This window comes from Rhinopithecus roxellana, chromosome 21, assembly GCF_007565055.1.
Source record: "Rhinopithecus roxellana isolate Shanxi Qingling chromosome 21, ASM756505v1, whole genome shotgun sequence".
Classification (NCBI taxonomy): Eukaryota; Metazoa; Chordata; class Mammalia; order Primates; family Cercopithecidae; genus Rhinopithecus; species Rhinopithecus roxellana.
The window spans coordinates 42045706-42072036 of record NC_044569.1 but is presented as its reverse complement, the minus strand read 5'-3'; the positions used below and the strand labels follow the sequence as shown (position 1 = coordinate 42072036).

At 37.3% G+C, this 26331-nt stretch overlaps 1 protein-coding gene across 4 annotated transcripts in view; it reads right to left on the bottom strand.

The window, feature by feature from the left end:
- Nucleotides 1–283: 283 nt before the first annotated feature.
- The window catches only part of SMCHD1 (structural maintenance of chromosomes flexible hinge domain containing 1), a 158369-nt gene continuing 132321 nt past the window's right edge, over nt 284–26331 (bottom strand). For 3 of the 4 annotated variants that reach the window (XM_010353189.2, XM_030926202.1, XM_030926203.1), the window contains 6 exons: nt 26177–26286; nt 25848–25918; nt 19533–19704; nt 8285–8443; nt 7864–7978; nt 284–1356 (listed from right to left, as the gene is read on the bottom strand). In XM_010353189.2, the coding sequence (XP_010351491.1) occupies nt 1332–1356; nt 7864–7978; nt 8285–8443; nt 19533–19704; nt 25848–25918; nt 26177–26286 (652 nt within the window). In that variant the 3' untranslated portion in view covers nt 284–1331. Of the gene's footprint in view, nt 1357–7863; nt 7979–8284; nt 8444–9245; nt 9304–19532; nt 19705–25847; nt 25919–26176; nt 26287–26331 lie in introns of those variants that run through there. The other variant, XM_030926204.1, reaches the window with a different exon arrangement.

The following is a 26331-nucleotide window of genomic DNA, read 5'->3' as shown; positions in this document are numbered from 1 at the left end:
CTGGTAAATATAATGCAAATATTCCAAAATAATAAAAAAACCCACAAAAAACCAAAATCCAAAACACTTCAGGTCCCAACCATTTTCAATAAGGGATACTCAACCTGTAGTACTATGGGAGCCAATCTTCCCCATAGCTAATTCTATAATTGCCATTTTGTTTTTTTCTGTAACAACAGTTTAAATAATTTCCAATTATAAAGATAGGTTAACATCATTATAGTTTTTTTAACAAGGTAACTTTCACAAAGCTTCCAGTTTTAAAAAGAAAAACACTTATCTATTCAGTAGGGAAGAAACAATCTTATTTATTAACGGCCTGCATATTTAGAAAGGGTTTAAAAACACACAACATTTCCTGGGACACAAACTTACCAAATGCATGTCCTTACAAAATAACTTCACAGATTAATAGTCTTGAACTTACACAAAGACATATATATGACATACATTAGGTTGAGTTAATATACATTTCAAATGTTTTTGCAGCAACTTTCTACCAGAAAGTACATTAATGTGAGAATGTATGTTCTCCTTAACCCCTTAAAAATAGTAATAAAAAATTACAAAATAATGTAAATGTAAAATTAAGGCTGAGACTACATATTCTAGTATTAATAAATCAAACAACAGTTATAAAACTTGGTGTTGCTGAATATTATATATATATGTGTATATATATATATATATATATATATATACAGGATAAGTCTTTTGAAATTTGAAATGCTACCACTGTCACAAGTTCACTCATCAATTTAATGTTGTTCTGGGTATCTTAACATTTCAATTCCCAAATACCTGTGCTTTTAAAATTTTTATCCTGAATTCTGCATTGAGTTTCCTCACATATTTACAATTAAATATCTAGCCTCTAGAACCTCCCTTACACAGAAGACAAAACATCTTTGTTAAATAAATTCACGCAAAAGTAATAAAAAGGTTTTCAAGAAATAGTTCTAACATGTTCGTTATATTTATACTGAAAAACAGTACACATACTTTTCTTCAGGATTAATAAATGCCATGTGCCAGTTTTACAGTCACTGCCATATTAGCACATTTTCCTCTTACACATTTGCAAGGTAATGACAACCAAAGGGCATAACGTCTGGAATAATTCCAGTAGATCCATAATGTCCAGTAAGATTCATAAAATTGAATGGTTGTTTCCAGTCCCATCTGAATCAAAATGGAAATTCATGCCCAGGTACTTGTATTGTCCCCAGAAATACTCAGCCTGGAAAGTCACCCTCTTGGTCTTCTGAAACAGAGATGCAGAAAGTAGGGCATTCTTATTGAGACCAATGGCCTCTTCTCTCTGTCACCTCTCACACATCTGTTTTGGTTATAATCCTGGTCAAAGGGGAAAGAAAACAAAGTTTTATGTACCGAAGGTTTCCCTTCCCTGAACTCCCCTCATCACACCTGGATGCTTAAATATCCAATGAAACCATATTCTCTTAATTATAATTCTTGGTATAAACAGATTTAATTAAATCCTTATATACAATCATTTCCTTCACATGTATGCAAAACAAGCCCCCAAATAAAAGTAGTTAACACACACACAGTATATAATAATCTGTATCACAGTGCTTTGAAATGGTATTATCTCAGACCCAAATTCTGCAGATTTTTGCTTTTCACCCCCTTTTCCTTAAATGAACTTATTATTTTAAGAACAGGAATTATAATGCTTATTACAGAAAAGTAACAAAGACAAGCAAAATAAAACATAATTAATATTCATAATCCCATTCATATAGAGATGAACACAGTGAACACCTTGACATATGTACCTACAGATTTAAAAAATTCAGATATATCTAAATATTTTCTAATAGTTCCCTGAACTGCCATCTCCAAATAGAAGATACATATTTTTAACAGAACTAATTTTTAATCTTTATAAGTGGAAAATGATTTAGAAAACTGAAGCCTCTTTTCAAGAAAACAATGGAGTCTACTGCATAGTATCATATATTGCTAAGCATATTTAATGAATTCTAAGATATTTTTTCACAATTAACATCTCTGAAATCCAGATGTACTTTATAATGTTGAATTAACTGGCAATATTTTTCTTTAATGTTTCATAAAATGACATTTTCATAGTTAATGAAACCTTAAAGTTGAAACATAATATGTGATCTGTAAGTGCTAACAAATATATATTCAATATACATATGTAAATAAAAACATAAACATAAATATACAGAAACACATATAATGTACCTATTGCCTTTCCTACTATTAAATTTGTTCGATTGTATGGATGAAATATATCAATATTCAATACTGTTAAGATTTTTATTTCAAATGCTCTGACCTTTTGAGAGTGTGAGATTAAAGATTTATAGAGAATAGGAAAAGACTGAGGATGAGAAAATCCCTAATAGTGATTTTAACAAATTTCCTGAAGATAATCAGGATGCAAAGGGGAGAAAGTCACAGCCCAGAATACACCACATTTTCAACCTAAACTTCTAATACTGCCATCACAAAGCTAAACAAATGATAGCTTTCTGTGTGAGTGTGTCTCCCCATGTGCTAAAGGCTGCAGTGAAAATATGGTTCTTTGGCTCTCTAAAAACACTGACATTCTTTTTCCCCTTCCTTGACATGATACAGTATTACTATGAAGTGTCTTAGTGAGCATTTTGTCAGTCATTGTTGCTGGGCATTCAATTAATTTCATTCATCCCTGAGAAATTCTCTTCCACATGATAGCATTTCCTTCTTTCTAGATTCCTAATAGTCTGAATTGGTTCTCTGTCTTCTATCTCTTTTTGTATTTGGAAAGTTTTCTTTTTGACTTTAGTCCTCCTATTGAACTTTTTATTTCAGCAACAATATTTGTAATCTGTTTATTCATTCTTGTCCTGGCTCCTTTCTGCTACATAGTAATTACAATTTTATAAAAGAGATCTAGTCTCTTTACTAAATTGTCCTCCAGGTTGATTTTGGAACTCATCTTGAATTTTGTCTCTCACATTGCTGGCTACCCTCATTTGTGTGATGATTCTTGGTTGTACAATTACATTTAAGAAGAGGATTATGTTGCTAACTGGAATTTCTTCTACTATCATAAAAATAGAACTGTTTTACCATCAAGTCTCTTCTCTGAGTAGGATTTGATGGTAACTATAACTGGGATAGGGCATAGCAAGGTCATGGGTCCACAGGTTTTGCTTTAAACATGTGGATGTTGGGTTGAGCATGGTGACTCAGGCCTGTAATCTCAGTACTTTGGGAGGCCGCGGCAGGACAGTAGCTTGAGACTAGCCCGGGCAACACAGCAAGACCCCATCTCTACAAAATAAATAAGTAAAAATTGTTGAATTAAAAAAAATAGATAAATGTGCAGGTGCAGAGCCAATTATCAGCCTTTTGGTTCCCAGAGGCCAGCATTAGGTCCTAGTGTGCCAGCAAACTACCAAAAGCCAATATACCAACATTTAACTCATTTCCATTGTTACCTAACTTTGTAGTGGCATCTTTTCATGCCTGGTAACAAGGAAACAAAGCTTTCAAAGTTTGGGTTGAAAATCTGGTACATTCTAGGCTGTGGCTTCCTTTCCTTTTCCATTTTGTTCTGTCCTTTTTATTTGCCACTCACCCTGTTTGGGACAGAAGACTCCCAAACAGAGAGTTGCTGGACTTCTCTCTTTTTTTTTTTTTTTTGAGACGGAGTCTCGCTCTGTCACCCAGGCTGGAGTGCAGTGGCCGGATCTCAGCTCACTGCAAGCTCCGCCTCCCGGGTTTACGCCATTCTCCTGCCTCAGCCTCCCGAGTAGCTGGGACTACCGGCGCCCGCCACCTCGTCCGGCTAGGTTTTTTGTATTTTTTTAGTAGAGACGGGGTTTCACCGTGTTAGCCAGGATAGTCTCGATCTCCTGACCTCGTGATCCGCCCGCCTCGGCCTCCCACAGTGCTGGGATTGCAGGCGGGAGCCACCACGCCCGGCCTGTTGCTGGACTTCTCACTCTTTTGTTCTGACTCGGAGTTCATAGTGTTTCTGGGGCTAAATCAGGCAGACTGTCTCCTATTATTTCTAGACTATTTCCCAGTCCCTTCACCTTTAGTATATTCTAGCCTTGTTTCTATCCTGTTATCCCCCGGAAAACCTCAATCAAATGTGATCGCAAAATGAAGACATTTTCGGACATGGAAGGGCTCCAAGTTACCTTTCTACACACTTTTTTCTAAGGAATTTATAAGAGAGAGAAAGACATGGAATCCAATAAACAATGGATATAATCCAAGAGAGTAACTAAGGCAGACCCAGGATGGCAGATTTACAGGAGGCCTGCACAGTTACTAGTCACTGGTACAGCAGGAAGAAGATGTGATTAAAATACATAGGGAAAGAAAAAAAAAAGGTGGCAATTAAAACCTCCAGAAAAATCAACAACAAGAAAGAGTCTTAGTAACAACTGGAATAACACTTCACGTGATTTTAAGAATAACAGATTAAGGAAGATTTATTTGAGCCTGATGTTTGGAGCTCTAACTGGTGGCCTAAGTAAGAGTCATGACATTAGACCTGTATAGAGAAGGAAATGTAATTCTAGCACACAAGTTTGCCTAGTACTGAACAATATTTACATAGTCATAATAATGTCATTTTTAAAAGGGAAGGCAACGACAGAGTAACTAAAAATTAACAGTTAAAACAAGGGTTGCCTCTGAAAGATGGAATAGAGGTAAGGATGCACAGGATACAAGATGTTATGATCATCAGCTCTTTCTAGACCTGTGCTGTCTAGAACAGTAGCCACCAGCCATGTGTGGCTCCAGAGTACCTGCGATATAGCTAGTCCTAATTGAGATTTGCTGTCTTCTGAACTGTGAAGACTTTGTATTTTTTAAAAAAGAATGTAAAATAGCTCATTAATCATTTTTAACTTTGTTTACATGTAGAAATATTTTGGATATTGGGTTCAATAACATCTATTAAAATGGCTTTTAGAAAATTTAAAATTATATATGTGACTCACATATAGTACAACACTGTAAAGTAAACCATTTGATGTATGTATACACATGACTGATGATCATTATATTACTAACAATATTATAAACAAAAAAACTCTCTCTGAATTGCTACAAAATCTTAATTAACAAGATCCAAATCAATGTCCATAGTAGTGCTGTAGTAACTGGAAGGTGTAGGACAAATTTAGTGCTGAGACTGTGGCACAAAAACATGTACCTTACATCTTAGCCTAGAACTGCACCTGAGGAATTTCCTTAGTGGGAAGTGGGTTCTGGTCTCTTAAAAAAATAATCCCACTGTTCATAAAATACTGCTTTAAAAAATTATGAAAAACCTACATAAAAGCAGAAGGAATAATACAGTGCATTTCCTATTTCAAGCTTCAGTAATGAAAACATTTTGCCAAGTCTTGTTTTGATATCCTCTGCCACTTTATTTTCCTGGAATATTTTTTTTTTTTTTTTTTTTGAGACGGAGTCTTGCTCTGTTGCCCGGGCTAGAGTGCAGTGGCCAGATCTCAGCTCACTGCAAGCTCCGCCTCCCGGGTTTACGCCATTCTCCTGCCTCAGCCTCCCGAGTAGCTGGGACTACAGGCGCCCGCCACCTCGCCCGGCTAGTTTTTTTTGTATTTTTAGTAGAGACGGGGTGTCACCGTGTTAGCCAGGATGGTCTCGATCTCCTGACCTCGTGATCCGCCCGTCTCGGCCTCCCAAAGTGCTGGGATTACAGGCTTGAGCCACCGCGCCCGGCCGGAATATTTTAAGAGTATATCCCAGACACCATATTATTTAACCAATATAAGAACTTTCTACAAAAAAGAATTTTATAAAGAAGAACTTTCTGTAACTATTTGGTAACCTGATAGTTCATACATATGTCTTTTCTATATGAATATATAAATTTTCAGTCACAAGCAAGTGCCCTACTAACCAGCAATGATGACCAATAAGGGATTTTTGCATCATTTTGAATTCATGATTTCTAAAAATTATATGTCTAAATCTACTGCAAAGAGTCTTTCTGATGCTAAATTGCCCCAACACACTTTGAATGATCAGCTTAATCATCTGTATACACCTCACGCCCATGAACATATCATTCACATGCCTACATGTGTGATACTCAAGAGATATCAATGAACTTAAAACAGAATTTTTTTGCAACATGATGGAGGAGTTTCATAATCTGGCCTCTGCCTCTATGTTCAACAACAGTTTGGCTCTCTCCTTCCTGCATACCATGCCTTAGCCACTAACATCTTTTCAGTTCCTCAGACATGCCACATCTGTTATTTTCTTAGAGCATCATGCCTTCTTCCCAACCTCTGACTGAAACCAATCCCTATATGGCTGGTTCCTTCCCATGCTTCAGTTCTCTGTTTCAAAGCATCTCTCCTGACAACTGATATTGTTTCTATCATTTTCTATTACTTCATCATTTTTTCATTTCTTATTTTCTTTCTCTTTTTTTTTTGAGACGGAGTTACGCTCTTGTTGCCCAGACTGGAGTGTAATGGTGCGATCTTGGCTCACTGCACCCTCTGCCTCTTGGGTTCAAGCAATTCTCCTACCTCAGCCTCCCGAGTAGCTGTGATTACAGGCGTGGGCCACCACGCCTGGCTAATTTTTTGTATTTTTAGTAGAGACGGGGTTTCACCACGTTAGCCAGGATGGTCTCGATCTCCTGACTTCATGATCCGCCCGTCTCGGCCTCCCAAAGTGCTGGGATTATAGGCGTGAGCCACTGTACCTGGCCTTTTCATTCCTTTAAATAGAAAAAAGCTTACTTTTTAAATTGTCCCTCTACTGCAGAGAATTACAGAATTCCAACGGAGGCAAGAACCATGTCAGTTTTATTCACCCAGCAACATATACCACAGAGTGAGATTTCAAATCTTTACTGAATAAATGTAGAATATGCAGATGGATAGGGCAAAGAATACCAATTCCAAATACCATAGTTTCAAGGGAATTCCTCTACAGTTGATATGAGAAAACATATTCAGGTAGAGTCTACCATTAAACCTTTTGAAATAATAAAAGAGAAACACCAGTACCATGATATCCTTCTGTGGGATGACTTTACTAACATTTAATCTAAAAGGGACAGTTTTCTTACTATGAAGTTAGGGTGGAAATGGCTGTGTTGGTTTTTTGGTGATCGAAATGGCATCTGATTTTCCAAAGCAAAAATTATAAGCAATTTTAAAATAAGCGATTTACAAATGGTTTTGCATATTCTATACTTACTAAGTTACTGATCCTAAGAGAATGCAGTGAGCCAAACAATAGACAAGCAATTTGACTCTTAACAATGACTTTTAACATAATACAAAAATAAACTATTAACATTTCTAAATAACTAGCACAAGTTATTTAGAAGACTGAGTATCCTAAGAGAATATAATGCTTAAGTTTTATCTTCATTATTACTTTTTTTTTTAATTTAAAATATTCTGGCTCAAGGGAAGAATTAGACATGAACGCATACTGTTTTTGAAGTATGATGACCCAGTCAGGCGCAGTGGCTCACGCCTGTAGTCCCAGCACTTTGGGAGGCCAAGGCGGGCAGGTCAGGAGTTTGAGACTAGCCTGGCCAACACAGTGAAACCCTATCTCTACAAAAAAAATACAAAAAATTAGCCGAGCATGGTGGTGCATGCCTGTAATGCCAGCTGCTCGGGAGGCTGAGGCCCAAGGATCCCTTGAGCGTGGGAGGTGGAGGTTGCAGTGAACCAAGATTGTGCCACTGCACTCTAGCCTGGGTGACAGAGCAAGACTTCATCTCAAAAAAAAAAAAGTTATCGTGAGACCCAAGAACTTTGGTAAACTAACCAAACGTAATTCTCAGGTCAAACTCACCTATTTTGTCTTGTAGCTTCTCGTCTCATTCTTTTAGGAGGAATTGGACAATCTGTCATCTCAACCTTTGGTGAATGACGCAATGAGTCATTACACTTACGTATGGGAGTCATACCTGTGAAGATGGAAAATGTAGAAAGTTAACTTTACAATAAAAACAATGGAATTATTATATGAGAGAAATGCAAACATGAATATGTCCTAATTTATAGAAAAAGAATTAAGAAAGAATACTGAGAATGCCTCTTACTACTTCTGGTGAAAGAACAGTTTATAACCATTTATCAGATAGGACTTGGAGGTTAAGAGTTTTTGTTAAGTTCTGAATCATCTGCATTCTTTTTTCTTACAGTTGGATTCTCATAAAAAATATTTATCTCCATATAAAGGAAGTAGAAGTTAACAAAAAGTAAAGACTTACCTAGTTTTTCCTCTATTAGTTTGAGATTTTTCTCATGTTCATCAAGTTCTTGCTTTTTCTTCTTCATATCCGGAGTGCGAAGGTACTCTAATTGACTGTTAAGATCCTTATTCACACTGTCTACTTTGCACACAGCAGAACGATACTGCTGAAGAAGATCTGTAAAGAAACCAAATGCATTTGATTAAATTACTGATATCAAACCAAACTCACGTTTTAGGGGAAAAAATGAGCAACACTGGGATTTGTGTTATGGTAACATATGGGATCTACTTTTAAAGCCATAAAACATTCAATATAAACAAATGAAATAAAAAGCATAGTTAAGATCCCAGCACAAACTTGTTAACTTTAACTTTCTTTCTTTGACTTAAGTTTACTTCTGTCAGGGAAGAGTTCTCTATATAAAGTGCTCTGTTTTTTACTGGATCACTCTCTCAAGCCAATGTTTATATCTTGTCCGATATTCAGTATTCAATATAATTCCATGTGGACAAATTTGGCAGGGGGAAGGCAAATATATTAAATATTGTATTGTTAGAAAATCACTACCCAAATGAAAACTGATGAGTTACAGGGGGTTTCTAATAAAAAGATGTGTAAGTGTAACTGACAGTGAGCATGCTGTGGTTCAAACTTGGCAGCAATGCAACTCATTAATTCTTATTTTTTGTACTGTAAAAAAAGAAAATCATTGCTTCCAAAAAGCATGGCTATTATTTTTAAACACAGAATTTTTAGGCCGGGCGTGGTGGCTCACGCCTGTAATTCCAGCACTTTGTGAGGCTGAGGTGGGTGGATCATGAGGTCAGGAGATCGAGACCATCCCTGGCTAACACGTTGAAACCCCGTCTCTACTAATAATACAAAAACAAAATTAGCCGGGCGTGGTGGCGGGTGTCTGTAGTCCCAACTACTCAGGAGGCTGAGGCAGGAGAATGGCGTGAACCCGGGAGACGGAGCTTGCAGTCAGCTGAGATCGTGCCACTGCACTCCAGCCTGGGTGACAGAGTGAGACTCTGTCAAAAAAAAACATAGAATTTTTAAAAAACACACTCAGAAAAATACTTCACTTTCAAAAAACTTAACTTTCCTTAAATTACTTTGTCTAAAAATGTATTACATTATTCAAATTAATGACCTGGGAAAATATCCACCATAGAACAGTATATAGAAAAGGACTATAAAACCAAATTGTTAGAATAATCCAACTTATTTTAAACTAATATACTCCCACATGTATAGACAAAAGGCTGGAAGGTGACACAATAAATTATTAACAATGTTTAATCTGTAGGTTTGGGAATTATGAGTTCTTTTAAAAATTCATGATGCTTGCCTGTATGTTCCAATTTTTTTCCACAATGATCAAGTGTTCTTTTGGCCATAAATTTTGAAATTCCAAAAAAGTATTATTCAGGTTTGAGATTATTGCCTGTCTCCATGATTTACTAGACACTAAGTATTAAATAGTGACTATACTCTACGCTAAGGGTTAGTAAACTACCACTCATGGGCCAAGAATGGTTTATTTCAGTTTTTTGTTTTTTAAGACAGGGTCTCACTCTGTCACCCAGGATGGAGTACAGTGACACAATCACTGCTCACACTGCAGCCTCATCTTCGCAGGCTCAGGTGATTCTCCCATCTTAGCCTCCTGAATAGCTTGGACTACAGGCAAATTGGCCACCACACCTATCTAATATTTGTAGAGACGGGGTTTCACTATGCTGTTCGACCTTTGGGAGGCCAGGATGGGTGGACTGCTTCAGCTCAGGTTGGTCTTGAAATCCCGGGCTCAAGTGATCTGACTATCTCGGGCTCCCGAAGTGCTGGGATTACAGGAGTGAACCACTGGCCCATCCAGTTTAAAATGGTTACATTTTAAATAGTTATATAAATATCTTCATAACATCATCCTTGATTTTGCCACTTGGTTTGCAAAACTTGAAACATTTAGCATCTGGGTAAGACTCTAGTCACACATCAAGATGATCAATATCCATGGGAATGGACATATAAACATTCAAACACTTAAACATATATAAGTGGTTTATAAATAAAACTGTGGAAGAAATTATTTAGCAGTACAGAGTACACATTAGGTGTAACATAAGATATTCTATACTTTAAGGGTCAAGAGTAGTGTTTTAAAAAGAAACCTACCCAATATTCTAGAAATCCACACTTAGAATGAGTGGCCAAATTGCATGTACACATCTGTGTGTGCTTGTGAATATATTCATATTTAAATACAAATTCTATATGTGAAATTGAGTGACGATAAGACCCTTATGTTCCTTATGCTTTATGATTTATTGAGAACTTTATTCTGGTCTGACAGCACTTCTAATTCCACATTAAAACAATGTTTTCTTTTCTTTTTTTTTTGAGACAGAGTCTCGCTCTCTCACCCAGGCTGGAGTGCAGTGGCATGATCTTGGCTCAATGCAAGCTCCACCTCCTGGGTTCACGCCCTTCTCCTGCCTCAACCTCCCGGGTAGCTGGGACTACAGGCACCCGCCACCACACCCGGCTAATTTTTTTGTATTTTCAGTAGAGACAGAATTTCACTGTGTTAGCCAGGATGGTCTCGATCTCCTGACCTCGTGATCCACCCGCCCCAGCCTCCCAAACTGCTGGGATTACAGGCATGAACCACCAGGCCTGACCTCAAGCAATGTTTTCTACATACATAAAATAATACTTATTTTTGTATGTAAATGAGTCACAATATTAAGATAGGCCATTTCAACGTGTCCAGGAGAATGACTATGTAAAGCTACCAGAAACAACACAAAAGGATTGAAAGTATATCTGAAAGGCTGTTATCAGGTAAGCGTGTTAAGGACTGCCCAAACATGAGTTAATAGAAGGCTGAAGCAACTTTCTCACCACTGAAGGATTTATGCAGTTAGATGCATAGACTTTCCTAAATACTATTTAGTGCTCTTCAAACTTTGTGCTCCACATAATTCTAAGAAAATTATTGGCAAAAAAACTGATAAGCACTTATCCCTGGGAAAAACTACAAGAAAAAATACACCAGAACCTCTGCTTTGACTTGCTTCAAATAACCTACCCAGGAAGAGGAGGATAGAGGCAAGCTGTGACAGGGTGGGTGTAAATGAAACAAGACTGGCTATGTTTTAATAATCAAAGCTAGGTGACAGGTCCATGAGAGATCATACTGCTCTATTCCCATAACAAAATAAAACACCCTTTCCCTGAAAGCCAGAGTGCTTAACTAATCTTCGTCACTGTTCATAAAAATATTAAGAATGGCTTTATTTAAAAAACCATAATAATTGACAGTAATATTGACAGCTTAGTATTATAATAAATCAAGTATAAAAACAATAAAGTGTAAGTAATGTCTAACCTGGTCAGACATATAATATTTTAAAGTATATGAATATAATAAAAATGTTAATACTTTTGATGATGTCATGATTACAAACTATGTATTACAGCAGTCCCTCCTTTTCCTCATGGGACATGTTCCAACACCCCCAGTGGAAGTCTGAAACTCCCAATGGATACTACTGAACTCTGTCTGTGCAGTCATGTGTTGCTTAATGATGGGGATGTGCTCTGAGCAATATTTCACTGGGTTATTTCGTCACTGAGTGAACACAACAGAGTGTACTTACACAAACCTACACGGTATATAGAGTCTACAATGCTCCTAGGGTATATGGTGTGGCCCACTGCTCCGAGACTACAAACCTGTACAGCATGTGACAGTACTAAATACTGTAGGTAACTGTAACAGAATGGTAAGCATTTGTGTATCTACACATAGAAAAGGTAATCAACTCCATTATAATCTTATGGGACCACTGTCTTATATACAGTCTGTCTTTGACAGCCCTAGGCAGCACATGACAGTATTGCTGTTTTTTTTTAAGCAAATTTTATTTGTAAAGAAATATTTTTAACTCTATGAGCTCTTTCTGTACTTTATTGGTAAAGTTTAAAGGAGTAAATAACGGGAAATATTTGGGAATATAGTAGCTCTCAGTAAGTACAGTTTCAGATTTTACAATTCAATAAATATTTTGGAAATGATTTACTATTATAAAATTAAACTAAGAGTTCCGACTACTGTTTCATCTTCAGGGTGTTTCTTTCCAGCCTTGGGTGGTCTTCTCACATACATGCACTAACTAGTACTCAGCTGGATACTGAAGGGAGACCTACTGCATTTCCAGAGCGCGCTCTCTCTCAAAGGCAGCTCTTGCGTTCCCAATAACCTGTCTGTGAACTATAGTTGTCTTGACCTTCCTGGACTCCCAGCCTGTTCTTCTCAACTTTGAGACTACTGAGCTTCTTCCTGGGTTCCCCCTTTGTTTTACACAGTCTGGAAAATCTCTCCAGGCAGTAAGCTGAAGCAACCATAGGGCTACTTCAATTGATTTATAATCACCATTCTTCATTGCTTGACATCCAAAGTCTTGAAAACTGTTCTTTCACATATTTTGCTCAGTGCTTTGTTTTTTTGAGACAGAGCCTCACTCTGCCATCCAGGTTGGAATGCAGTAGCACAATCACAGCTCACAGCAACCTCAGCCTCCCAAAGAAATGGGACTAAAAGAGCGAGCCACCAGACCCAACTAATTTTATTTTCTGTAAAGATGAGGTGTCACTATATTGCCCAGGCTGGTCTCAAGCGATCCACCCATCCTGGCCTCCCAAAGTGCTGGGATTGCAGGCGTGAGCCGCTGCGCCTGGGATTACAGGCATGAGCCGCTGCGCCTGGGATTACAGGCATGAGCCGCTGCGCCTGGGATTACAGGCATGAGCCGCTGCGCCTGGCCTCAGTGGTTTTTTTCTTTGGTTTGTTTCATGTAAGTTATTCCATCTTGGTGAGAAGCAGAAGTCTATGTTCTTAGGTATTCGTTCATGTTTATTTTTCTCTGTATTTAAGGATCAAACATGTTTGGCTGCAGAAACACCTTTTAAAATTTATTTTTGTTGTTCTTGTATATGACTTTTTTCCTTTCCCATTGTATCTTCTAACTGCTTACTGTAATATTATATGAATGCTATTATTTTGTATGCTAATTTTATAACTTTCTCCCTTAATAAATTCTTTTAATTTTTATCTTTGATTACCTTGGATTTTATAGGTATACTGTTAGACAATCTACAAATAGTTACCATTTTATTTCCTTTCCAATTCTCATGACTTTGTTTTTCATTTTTAAAACTGATATATGATAGATGTACACATTTTTAGGGCACATGTGATATTCCAATACTTTATATAATGTGTCAAGATAAACTAAGGATAATTGGGATATCCCTCATCTTAATATTTTTTCTTCATGCTAGGGACATTTGAATTATTTTCTTCTACCTATACTGTGGTATTTTGTTTTTTGAGATGGAATCTCACTCTGTCACCCAGGCAGGAGTGCAGTGGTGTGATCTTGGCTTACTGTAACCTCTGACTCCTGGGTTCCAAGCAATTCTCTTGTCTCGGCCTCCCAAGTAATTGGGATTACAGGTATGTGCCACTACGCCCAGCTAATTTTTTGTGTTTTTAGTACAGAGGGGGTTTCACCATTTTGTCCAGGCTGGTCTTGAATTCCTGACCTCAGGTGATCCACCCACCTCAGCCTCCCAGAGTGCTGGGATTACAGGCGTGAGACACCGTGTCCAGCCTGTAATGTGTTCTGTCCTATATATACCAGCCTATGATAAATTTTAATTTATAAATTAGGCACAGCAGAGATTAACAACAATAAAACAGAATAAAAATATACTGTAATAAAGTTATATGAACGTGGTGTTTCCCTCTCAAAGTATCTTATTGTACTGCACTCACCTATTTTGGACTGTCGTTCACTTCGGGTAACTGAATTTATAGAAAGCAAAACTGCAGGGGAGGGGGGACTTATGCAATTACTTATTGATTATAAGATGCATTTTTTCTTTTGAGTTATTATTAACAACTCTTTCTCTCTTCTGTCTACATTCTGGCTTCTACAGTGTGCTTAGTTATTTCCTTTGCATTTTAAAATTATTTCTATTTCCAAGATCTCTACAGAAAACTTGAAATAATACAGATGCTCCTCAACTTACGATGAAGTTATATCCCAAAAAACCCATCATAACTTGAAAATATTGTAAAAGTTGAGAGTGCACTTTCAACTTATGATATTCTCAACTTATTAAGAGTTTATCCAGACACAGCCCACTGTAAGTTGAGAAGCACAGTGAATGTGTATTGGTTTCACACCGTTGTGAAGTTGAAAAACGTAAGCTGAAACATCTTAAGTTTGTATAGGAAACAAGAAATGGTGGGGAAAAAACCAGAAGGTCTACTCTCTCACTTTTTTCTTTTCATTCCACAGGTTTACAGGTTTAATTTTTAACACGTGTGATATTTGTATTTTGATTCACCTTCCACTTAACCTTGACACAGACATTCTCCAGATTACAAATTTCAATTAAAGAATTTAACATTTCTATGTTTTACTTGAAAAACAAGGCTGTAGCCAGGCAGAGTGGCTTACATCTGTAATTCCTAGCACTCTGGGAGGCCCAGGCAGGCAGATTGCCTGGGACCAGGAGTTCGAGACTAGCTGGGCAACATGGCAAAACCCTATGTCTACAAAACAATAATAGTAATAATACAAAAAAATTAGCCAATGTGGTGGCACAAGCCTGTAGTCCCAGCTATTCAAAAGGCTAAGGTGGGAGGATCACCTGATCCCGGTAAGATGGAAGGCTATGGTGAGCCATGAATATGCCACTGTACTGCAGCCTGGGCAACAAAGTGAGACCCTTTCTCAAAAAACAAAAAACGAAAAACAAAGCTGTGATATTCATCTGAATAAAACAATACCTTGTCTGTATTTAGGATTGTTTGTTTAGGCATGTTTCCTAGAAAATCAAGTATGCATTAGAAGAATATGAATTCAGCTGGGGGAGGTGGCTCACATTGTAATCCTAGCACTTTGGGAGGTCGAGGTGGGCAGATCACTTGAGGTCAGGAGTTCGAGACCAGCCTGGCCAACATGGTGACACCCCATCTCTACAAAAATATAAAAATTAAAAATTAGCTGGGTGTGGAGGTGTGCACCTGTAATCCCAGCTACTCGGGAGGCTGAAGCACAAGAATCACTTGAATCTGGGAGGTGGAGGTAGCAATTAGATCAAGCCACTGCACTCCAGCTTGGGCAACAGAGCGAGACTCTGTCTCAAAAAATAAAATACAATAAAATAAAAAACATGAATATTAAAAACAATAAGTAAAACTTTCTGATTATAAAAGTGACACAATGCTCACTGAGGCAAGTCTGGAAAAATATATAGAAAGGGATAATGGAGAAAGTTATCTCAATTATATAACCCAGAATTAAAAGTATTTTTCTTTCTACTTTCTTCAATGTGTTAACAAATACACACACTGTTCTAAACATGAGAAAGTTATCTATCCTTTTTGAACCTCAACTTCTTCATCTATAAGATGAAGATAACAGCAGTAAACAAGATCATTCATGTGACAACCTTAACAAGGTGTCTGCAATGTAATAATATTTTATAATATGTAAATATCCAGTAATTTTTTTTCTTCTTATGCTCTGATTTGCTCTTATACTAATCATGCAAGACAATGTATAGGCAAATTATTTAGAAGATAAATAGTTTGCTTATAACTGTGCTAGCAGTGGACAATTTTTATGGTGATGGCCTTCCTCAAAATTGCTTTTGCTCTGAGAATGATTCCATGATACCCAGGGAAGGGTCTCCAAAGCTGTTTGCTTTATTTGATCCTTACTAAGTTTGGCTGACCTGGAAGGCAGTGGGCATTTCTCTCTCCTAGTAGTGGTGGGAGTTAAGTTATATTAAAACTCCAGGGTGAAGGTATCTGGAGCTCAAGGATGCTGACTGTCCCAGAGTCATCTTTGACTTTTGTCTTAGCTGTTTCCATCTCCTGTAAATCTATGATTTCTTCCACTTTCCTTCTAATAAATTCCTGTTTGGCTTAAAGTAGTCACGCATGGCTGCTATTGCTTACAACCAAAAGTACTTTATATACATTAGTAACCTTAAATGGTCTCCTTTGATTTGAGTTCTTATCAATGAATCATTAGTCTATATGTGGGAGTGTATCTTTGAATATATTTGTCAAGAAAGATAAGCAAATATTAAATATGACATCTGTGTATTTTTTAAGTTCCATAGGTAGTTCTTTCTGGTTTTGGGAACTACTGCCATAAAATGCTTAGGTATAGAGTCGAGGCCTTTTACATTAATTCGTTGACCTTGATTAAAAAGTTTTCTCTGATTTCTTACCAGTTTCTTTAGATATTCACTCATTGTACAGACTGTATGTGTTCACTGATGTCATAAACAGAAGTGTGACTCCTCTTACTACCACCTTTCTCAACTACTAATTTAAAAACTTAGGCTGAACTGATAGCCCCAAATGGAAATTACCTGCTATGGTTTGCGTGTCTCCACCAAAACTCATGTTAAAATTTGACTCCTGGTATGGTGGTGTTGGGAAGTGAGGCCTAATGTTGGGGTCATGAAAGCAGATCCCTCATGAATAGATTAGTGCCATCCCTAGGGAGTGAGTAAATTCTTGCTCTGTTCCTAAAAGCTGGTTGTTAAAAGAGCCTGGCACCTTCCCTCCCCTCCCCTTTTGCTTCCTTTCTTAAGATGTTATCTTTGCACATGCCAGCTCCTCTTCATCTACTGTGATTGGAAGCAGTCTGACACCCTAACCAGATGCAGATGCCCAGTCTTGAACTTTTCAGCCAGAAGAACTGAATGCCAAATTAAGTATCTCTTTCTTTATAAATCACCCAGCTTCAGGTATTCCTTTATAGCAACACAAAACAGACTTAAGACACTGCTCAAATTCCTAAACAGTAGAATAAATTGTACATTTCATTCACACAATGAAATATTATCCTGCAATGAAAATGAACTGCATGGTGTTGAATGAACAAAACCAGACATATAAAAAAGTATGCACTGCAAAATACCAAGTATATAAAGTACTAAAATAGGCAAAATTAATCTATGCTACTGTAAGTCAAGAAAGTTGTTATCCTTTGAGTATGGAGTGGTGGGTAGGGAGTGGAGGAGCCAAAAAGAAATCTTCTACAGTACTGGTGTTTCTTTTTTATCTTTTTTTTTTTTTTTTTTTTTTTTTTTAATACAGAGTTTTGCTCTTGTCACCGAGACTGGAGTGCAATGGCACAATCTCTGCTCACTGCAACCTCTGCCTCCCAGGCTTGAGTGACGCTCCTGCCTTAGCTTTGTGAGTAGCTGGGACAACAGGCACCTGCCACTACGGCCAGCTAATTTTTGTATTTTTAGTAAACATGGGGTTTTACCATGTTGGCCAGGCTAGTCTTGAACTCCTGACCTCAGGTGATCTGCCTGCCTTGGCCTCCCAAAGTGCTGGGATTCCAGGTGTGAGCCACCACGCCCAGTCTGATGTTCTATTTTTTAATACAAGTGCAGTGTTCATGTTGTGAAGATCCATCAAGCTGAATGTTCATGAAATATGCACATTTTTCTGTGTATTTTACTTTAATAAAAGTAAACAAACTGGCCAGGCACAGTGGCTCATGCCTGTAATCCCAGCACTTTGGGAGGCCAAGGAAGGTGGATCACTTGAGGCCAGGAGTTCAAACCCCATCTCTACTAAAGACACAAAAATTAGCCAGGTGTGGTGCCACATGTCTGTAATCCCAGCAACTGGGTGGCTGAGGCACAAGCACTGCTTGATCCCGGGAGGCCGAGGTTGCAGTAAGCTGAGATTGTGCCACTGCACTCCAGCTTAGGTGACAGAGTGAGACTCTATGTCAAGAAAAATAAAAATAAGAAAAAAGTAAAAGTAAACAAAACGTTGCAAATACATACAATGAAATATGTATTATTCAGCCTTTGTACAAAGGAAGGACATTCCAACACTTATTACATACAACATGGACAGACCTTGAGGACATTATGCTAAGTGAAACTAGCCAGTCACAAAAGGACAAATACTGTATGATTCCACTTATATGAAGTATCTAGAAGAGTCATATTCAGAGAGACAGAAAGCAGTATCATGTTACTCACTCCCAAGTAGTGTAACTGTCAGGGAATGGACAATGGAGAATTTATACAAAGTTTCAACTGTGCATACTGAAAACAGTTCTGGAGATAGAATGAACAACAATGTGAATGCACCTAACACCAATTAACTGTACTTTTTTTTTTTTTTTTTTTTTGAGATAGAGTCTCTGTTGCCCAGGCTGAAGTGCAGTGGTGCAATCTCAGCGCACTGCAACCTCCACCTCCTGGGTTCAAACGATTCTCCTACTTCAGCCTCCTGGGTAGCTGGGAATACAGGCACATGCCACCATGCCCAGCTAATTTTTTTTTTGTATTTTTAGTAGAGGCAGGGTTTCACTGTGTTAGCCAGGATGGTCTTGATCTCCTGACCTCGTGATCTGCCAGCCTCGGCCTCCCAAAGCGCTAGGACTACAGGCGTGAGCCACCGAGCCCAGCTGAACTGTACTCTTAAAAATGGTTAAGATGGTAAATTTTATGTTATATGTATTTTGCAACTAAAAGAAAGTTAATGACAAACTGCTCTGTGTTGGGAAAGTAGATAGTTGAGTGTATGAGAATTAATTATATAAATTAAGAGCAAATAGGCTCTAAGGTAATGGATGGTAAGGAGACTTCCTGGTAAGTATATGCACTTCAGAGCACAGATGTGCAGAGATAATTATATTGGCTAATTAGATGCAAAGGGACACAGCCTGTAGAAGAGAAAAATGGGCAGATCACATGTCATACACTTTCTAATAAGCCTTAATTGTTCTAGATAGTTACAAATTTCAAGATAAACATATTATGATTATGTAATAAAATACTGACTTATTCAATAAGGACAGAAATTTCTTTTTTTTAAGAGATGGAGTCTTGCTATGTTGCCCAGGTTGACCTCAAACTCCTGGGCTCAAGCAACACTCTTGTCTTAGCCTCCCGAGTAGCTGGTAACAGAGGCATGCGCTACATATAAGAATGAAAATACAAAGCATAAAGCTACAATTTACGTAACTCTAAACGACCTGATATAAAAAAGCTGAAAGTAGTAGACAAAAACATCTTACTTACATTTGTTACTTATTTACATTTAAGTTTTCATGTTAGATTCTCAAAACATAAGCTCTTTAAAAAAAAGTAAATTAGAAATTGCTATTTACGTACTTATTCAACTTACCTATTTGTTCCCCTAAGATCAGACACTGTTTTGGTACTGGAGCTCCAAATACCATTCCCCGAAGTTTATCCATTGGAGGAGCTTTATTCTGAAGGCCCCCAAACTTTCCATTACTTCGAATTCGATCTCCATCTCTGGTCAGCAGTGTAGGACAGTGTGTAATTTTAACAACCTATTGTAAGTAAGTGAATAGTAAGTAGTGAGCAACTTATTTCAACTGCTCCAAAAAAGTTTCTGAGATTAGAAATGACAGGATCACGGTAGTATTTTCAAAAAATTAGTAACTAGCTGGAGGGAAAAATCCAGAGGCAGAGAGATGAATTAGACAACTTTTAAAATGTCAGCCTAAACTAGAACAGTGACAACGCAAGTGAAAAAAGTAAATGATGGATCGGTAAGTGGAAGGAAGAGGACAGGCCAGAGACTTCCGTACTCTGGAACCCATGGCAGTTAAGTATCAAGGTAGCATCACCAACCCAGTTTCCTCTGTTAGATTTAAGGTTTTTAGATGACCAAAGGATAGCAAAAGGAGAATATTACATTGAAGAAAATACAGACTGGAAAGCACTAGACTGACTCTTCTAAAGATAATACTATGGTTTTAGCTATGGGAAGATAAAGAGGTGATCATTTGAGAGTTAGGGGAAGTGAAATCATGTAGAAAAACTGAAGTCATGGATAGGAAAAGATAAGGGTTAAGAATTAAATTCTTATATCAGGTGTGGTGGCTCACACCTATAATCCCAGCACTTTGGGAGGCCAAGGCAGGCAGACCACGAGGTCAGGAGTTCGAGACCAGCCTGATCAGCATATTGAAACCCCCATCTCTACTAAAAATACAAAAATTAGCTGGGCATGGTGGCATGCGCCTGTAATCCTAGCTACTTAGGAGGCTGAGGCAGGAGAATCGCTTGAATCCAGGAGGCAGAGGTTGCAGTGAGCCAAGATCGCACTACTGCACTCCAGTCTGGGCAACAGAGCGAGACTCTGTCTCAGAAAAAAAAAAAGGAAAAAAAAATTCTTCAGATAAGTCAGAATAAAAGAAAAACACTGGATTTAGTATGTCATGATCTAGAAGAATGTTCTTACAAAAAAGGTTCAGAAAATATTAAAAAATAAAAGTTAAACTTCATGGGTAACCAGAGACGTGGAATTCAAATAAGATATTTTTACTACTCAATATGTTAAAATACACACACACACACAACTTTGATGGGGGGCTATGGAAAAAGGGCCTTCTTGTACTGATATGCCCTGGGACAGCCCTTCTCAAAGGAAACAGGACAAGTGTTAAAAAGTTTAACATTCTGTATGATTCAGCAATTCTACTTCTAAGAATCTTATCAGGAAAAAATAATAAATGTGAACGATGAACACTGAAATATTGTTTTAATAATGAAAAGTAGTAAACTTCCATGTCTCAACAAGTTATACAAGTAAATTATGGCACATCCATACAATGAAATAGCATACATACATTAATGAATGAAGAACATTGTAATTTTTAACAAGTATACAAATGTTGTCCAATCTAATATTGGGGCTAAATAGCCTCTGAATTACATACATACAAGATAAAGTAAATGTAATAAGATGATTATTTGAAGAAATCCTGTGGTTCTTTGGTAAAGCCAGTATTTACAAATTCAAAAATCATTTGTTTTTATAAGAAATAACCACAACTTAATTTCTTAGTTTTGGTTTGGGTTTATATGTTTTCTAGTGGTGAACAACGACAACAAAAATACAGACTGGCTTCACGTGTTATCCACTTATCAAGATTCAGGCAATCAATGTTTCTAAGGATTTAATATCTTTGTTTTTTTTTTTTGAGTTGTGGTCTCGTTCTGTTGCCCAGGCTGGAGTGCAGTGGCATGACCAGGGCTCACTACAGACTCCAACTTCTGGGTTCAAACAATTATCCCAACTGAGCCTCCTGAATAGCTGGGACTACAGGTGTAGGCCACCATGCCTGGTTACTTTTTTTTTTTTTTTAAAAACTTTGTAGAGTTGGTGTCTCACTATGTTGCCCAAGCTGGTCTCGAACTCTTGGCTTCAAGTGATATTACTGCCTTGGCTTCTCAAAGTGCTGAGATTACAGGCAGGAGTCATCATGCTCAGCCTAATATGATCTTAAATAAATACACTAAAATGTATAGATTTTCTATTCTCTTGTTAATAGACAATATGAGGGAAGCGTTATGGTAGAAGGACAGACAGTTTGGCTCTCCTTTTATGATGATTCTGGAAATACTACTTTCACAGACAGTTTCTCAATTCTCCATCAACCTCATGATTCTACCTCATTAAGTACACTATTAGGACAAAAAAAGTCATGACAGCGCTTGCAAATTCTGGAATGAACAATATTACAACTCTGAAACCCAACAGTGTTACCAAGGAATGTCATAAGAGCTTTTTCTCAGAAGAGTTTTAAAATAATATTTGATTGGCAAAGTTACATATGACTTCATTTAGAAATCTGGAAGCAAGGAAATCAATATGTGCTATTATCAATTATGAAGAACAAATACTATTCCTTTTTTGTCACATATGTGCTATAACATTTTTGCAAAACTGGTATCTTTCATCAGTTTTAAGAATTTTCAGTCATTAGTTCTTCAAATATTGCCTATAATCCTTTTATAAACTCTCTCCTCTTGACACGCTGATTAAATTTTGGTTAGATGCTCTCTCATTCTACCCTCCATGTCTCTTCAACTTCTTTGTCTTACATTCCATTTTCTCTTTCTCTCTGGGCTGCAGTCTGAATATTTTTTTCTGACCCTCTTTTTAATTCACAAATTCTTAAGATGTTAAACCTGCTCAGTTAGTATTTAATTTCTGTTATAATCTTTTCATTTTTAGAAGCTCTATTTGATTTTTCTAAGTTGACTCATTCTTTTCTCATTTTCAACACTTTCATTTTTTAAACTATTTTAATCAACTATTAATATAGATATTTTTCAATTTAACTTGTTCTTTTCTCATTTTCAACACTTTCATTTTTTGAACTATATTAATCAAATATTAACACTTTAAAAATATTTGCTCTCATTTTCAATGTGGAAATTATTTCCATTCAAAAACAATGGTGAAATTCCTCCAGAAAACATTTGTGTTTGCTTCAATCAGATATCTAAGGATACTACCAGTCCAGCACATGAAACCAAATGTTTACCTTGAAGGTTTTCAGAACATCTAAGTAGTATGAATACAGGTTGCAAACAGATATTAGAGTCAATTGTTATGTTGATGAATTCTCTAGAAAAATGTTTAACTTTTTTACTTTTCCGCTCAGTCCCAAAGTTTGAGAGAGAATTTTCTGGTAGTTCCCTGAAGCAGCTGGAGTTGAGATGAAGGTGGCAGGTTTATATATTTACCCTTACACTAAAGTTTCTCCTCACAGAGGGGGTGTCCCCAGTTATCAGATTCCCCATGTTGTTTAGAGCCCTGGGTTTTGTCTCCTACCCTCAAAAGCCCCTCGAGGGAGTAAAAAGTCAATGCTTAAGTTCAATTAGTTTGGCAAACGTTCTCACTGCAAAAATCTGGCATTAGTGTTCTGTTTATCTCTCCAGGTTCCCACTTCCACTTAGAATCCTTACTTTCTTGCCAAGTTCATTAAGATACATATCTGAAATAGCATTTTAGTTAATCTCAGCTGAGTTTCCAATGGCTATCTGGTTTGTCTAATTCATCATTGTATGACCTCTGTGCACTATGCCTAGTGATATGCTGGAACCAGCTTGTACTGGGTCACGAAAGCCAGGTCTCCTGAATACCACATTCGTATAAGCATGAAGGACTTCATATAGACTGCTGGAAATCATCCATGATACAAGTACTTACACCATAGAAATTGGCAAAAGCTACAAATCAGGGACTTCCACATGCCTCCTCAGAGAGATAGTTCAACACATAACAGCACACCACTATCTCATACATAGTAAGTATCCAAATATCTCATTGAACAGGAGTCTTCCAGTTATCATCCTATTAGTTAGTTCTATCCTTACTAGCAAGCTTCTCGCCATCTCCAAACTGATTCCATGTTATCATAACATTTAATGGGTATGTTTCTATTTCATAATTCGGGATATATAAAAATGCTAATCACCACCAGAATATAGTAGCTCTCCCACCCACAGCCAGTTTCTGGTACAGTATATTATACTTATTATTAGGTTTACAAGGAAACGTTCATGAAGATGCCAAATACCATTTTCTAATTAGCTATATAATGCTCAATAATCCCAGTAATTTAGTTTTCCTAAACTACGATGAATTTATTATTGCCTTAAAAAAAAAAAAAAAAAAAAAGAGTCTTGCTCTGTCGCCTGAACTGGAGTGCAATGGCATGATCTCAGCTCACTGCAACCTCCACCTCCCAGGATCAAGTGATTCTCCTGCCTCAGCCTCCTAAGTACCTGGGATTACAAGCACCTGCCACCACGCCCAGCTAATTTTTGTATTTTTAGTAGAGACATGGTTTCACCATGTTGGCCAGGCTGGTCTCGTAACTCCTGACCTCAAGTGATCTGCCTGCCTTGGCCTCTCAAAGTGCTGGGATTACAGGAATGAGCCACTTTACCCGGCACCCTATTACTGCTTTTTAACTAGGCCCAAAGAAAAATTACACCAGTTTAGTTCTAGCTCTGCTATAAATTAGTACAGTGTGACTTGGGCCAAATCATCCACCTCTTTAACAATTTTAATTTTTTTAGACAATCTCATTATATTGCCTAGGCTGGAGTGCAGTGGCTATTCACAGGCATGATCAGAGCACACGACAGCCTATGGCCTAGAACTCTTGGGTTCAAGCAAACCTCCCTTAGCTTCCTAAGTAGCTGGAACTACAAGTATGCATCACATGTCCAGCTCTCCATTATTTGTTCTCAGCTTAAGGTCTCTCATCTATTCTCACTGGTCCTAATCATCCTAGATGATCCCTATGGTCCCCATGATTCTAGAATACACTATTTACAGATATTGGCTTAGATCAAATCCAGGGTACTGCCTGTAACATGTGTCCTTAGGGTCAAAATCAAGTCAAGGACGTTCCTTTGTTAAGACCTTTGAAAGATTTAAACTACTGCCCTCCTGGATCCTCTTAGCTAGACAAAAGGGCTTCTAAAACTCTAAATGGCATTACCCTACTCTATCTCACCCTCATGGGTGAGAACAATAACCCTAGCAGACATCCCCAAAAGAACCCCTGGCCAATACCAGTTGATTTGCCAGATGACAACAGGTACTACTTGCCAGCTACATAAGGCAGGCATTTTAGAGCTGCCACCACTCCAGTTCAACTAGCCAACATCACTTGGAGAAACCTACAAAGAGGACTGGTATGTTGTTGTTTAAACTTACAATTTAGAGTGTTATATATATAGCAGCAGTAAATAACTGAATTATTTATTTTACCAAAGTCCCCTCCAAAGGTGCTATGGGCTAAACTGTGCTCCCCCATAATCTTTTATATATTTACTTTTCACAAGACCAGTCAAGAAGACTAGTGAGAAGGGGAGGAAAGAATAAAACAAAGAGTTAGATCTACAGCTGATTGTGAACAATCAACTGAGATAACTCATTACCTTTGTTTGGGACCAGCCCCCAACAAATCCATGTTAAAGTCCTAACCCCCGGTCCCTCAGAATGTGACATTATTTGGAGATAGGGTCTTTACTGAGATAATCAAGTTAATTTGAGGTCATTGCGGTGGGCCCTAATCCAATATGACTGGTACCCTTACAACAAGGGGGAAATTTGAATACAGTCACACACAGATGTGAAGAGACGGGGGAAGACAGTCCTCATCTACAAGGCAGGGAGAGGCCTGGAACAGAGCCTTCATTCATAGTCTTTAGAAGAAACCAACCCTACTGAAACTGTGAATTTGGATCTCCAGTGTCGAGAACTGTGATACAATAAATTTCTATTATTTAAGCCACCCAGTCTGTTGTGGGACAGTAATATTTCTATCATTTACATCAGTTAATGGCTGCCCTAGAAAACTAATACATAGAGCTACAGCACATTACATTTTACACCAAAATTACCTGACAGTACTTTTTTCCAATGCTAACAGACACTGTTTTGAGTCTTAGACAATTTCATAGCCCCAAAACACATCTATTTAAATTTGCATCCTGGTCCATTCATTCCTACATTTTGCCTACTTTTATGTTGCTTATCAATTTGCAGAATTTAAACTGGTCTTGAAAAGGCTACTTAGTCATTTATATATGTATCATCAAATGGACATGATACATTAAAACTGAAGTCTACAAATTTAAAAAGAAATCAAATACATACCTCTTTTCTATAATGATTGGCTGCATCCAGATTATCCAAAATAATGGTGTCTCCTAACAGCATACCAAATACTAAAAAAGTCAATAAATGAATTTTGAAAATTATGATATTTTCCTTGGTCATATTAAAATATAATGTACATTGCAAGTCTTTCTTTGAAAGAATGCTAGTATTCGTTCTAATTTTATTTGACTGTCCTCTAAAAAATATTGGTAAAAATATGACTGATAAGCAAAATAAGAATATAAATTTTCATTCTCAATAATTTACAGATTTGTATCACAAATTTAACATCTGTACAAAAGTAAAGCCACCATAATGTCTTTTACCTGTTTCACAATGTTCTACATTATCTGGAAATGTTAACAAGTCTCGAGCAAAGACTGGATCTCCAATGGGTTTAAAATACAATTTTCCATTTCGGAAATGAGGTAGAGGTCTAAATAAAAAGAAATTTTAAAAAGATATTAAAGTGCATGACTTT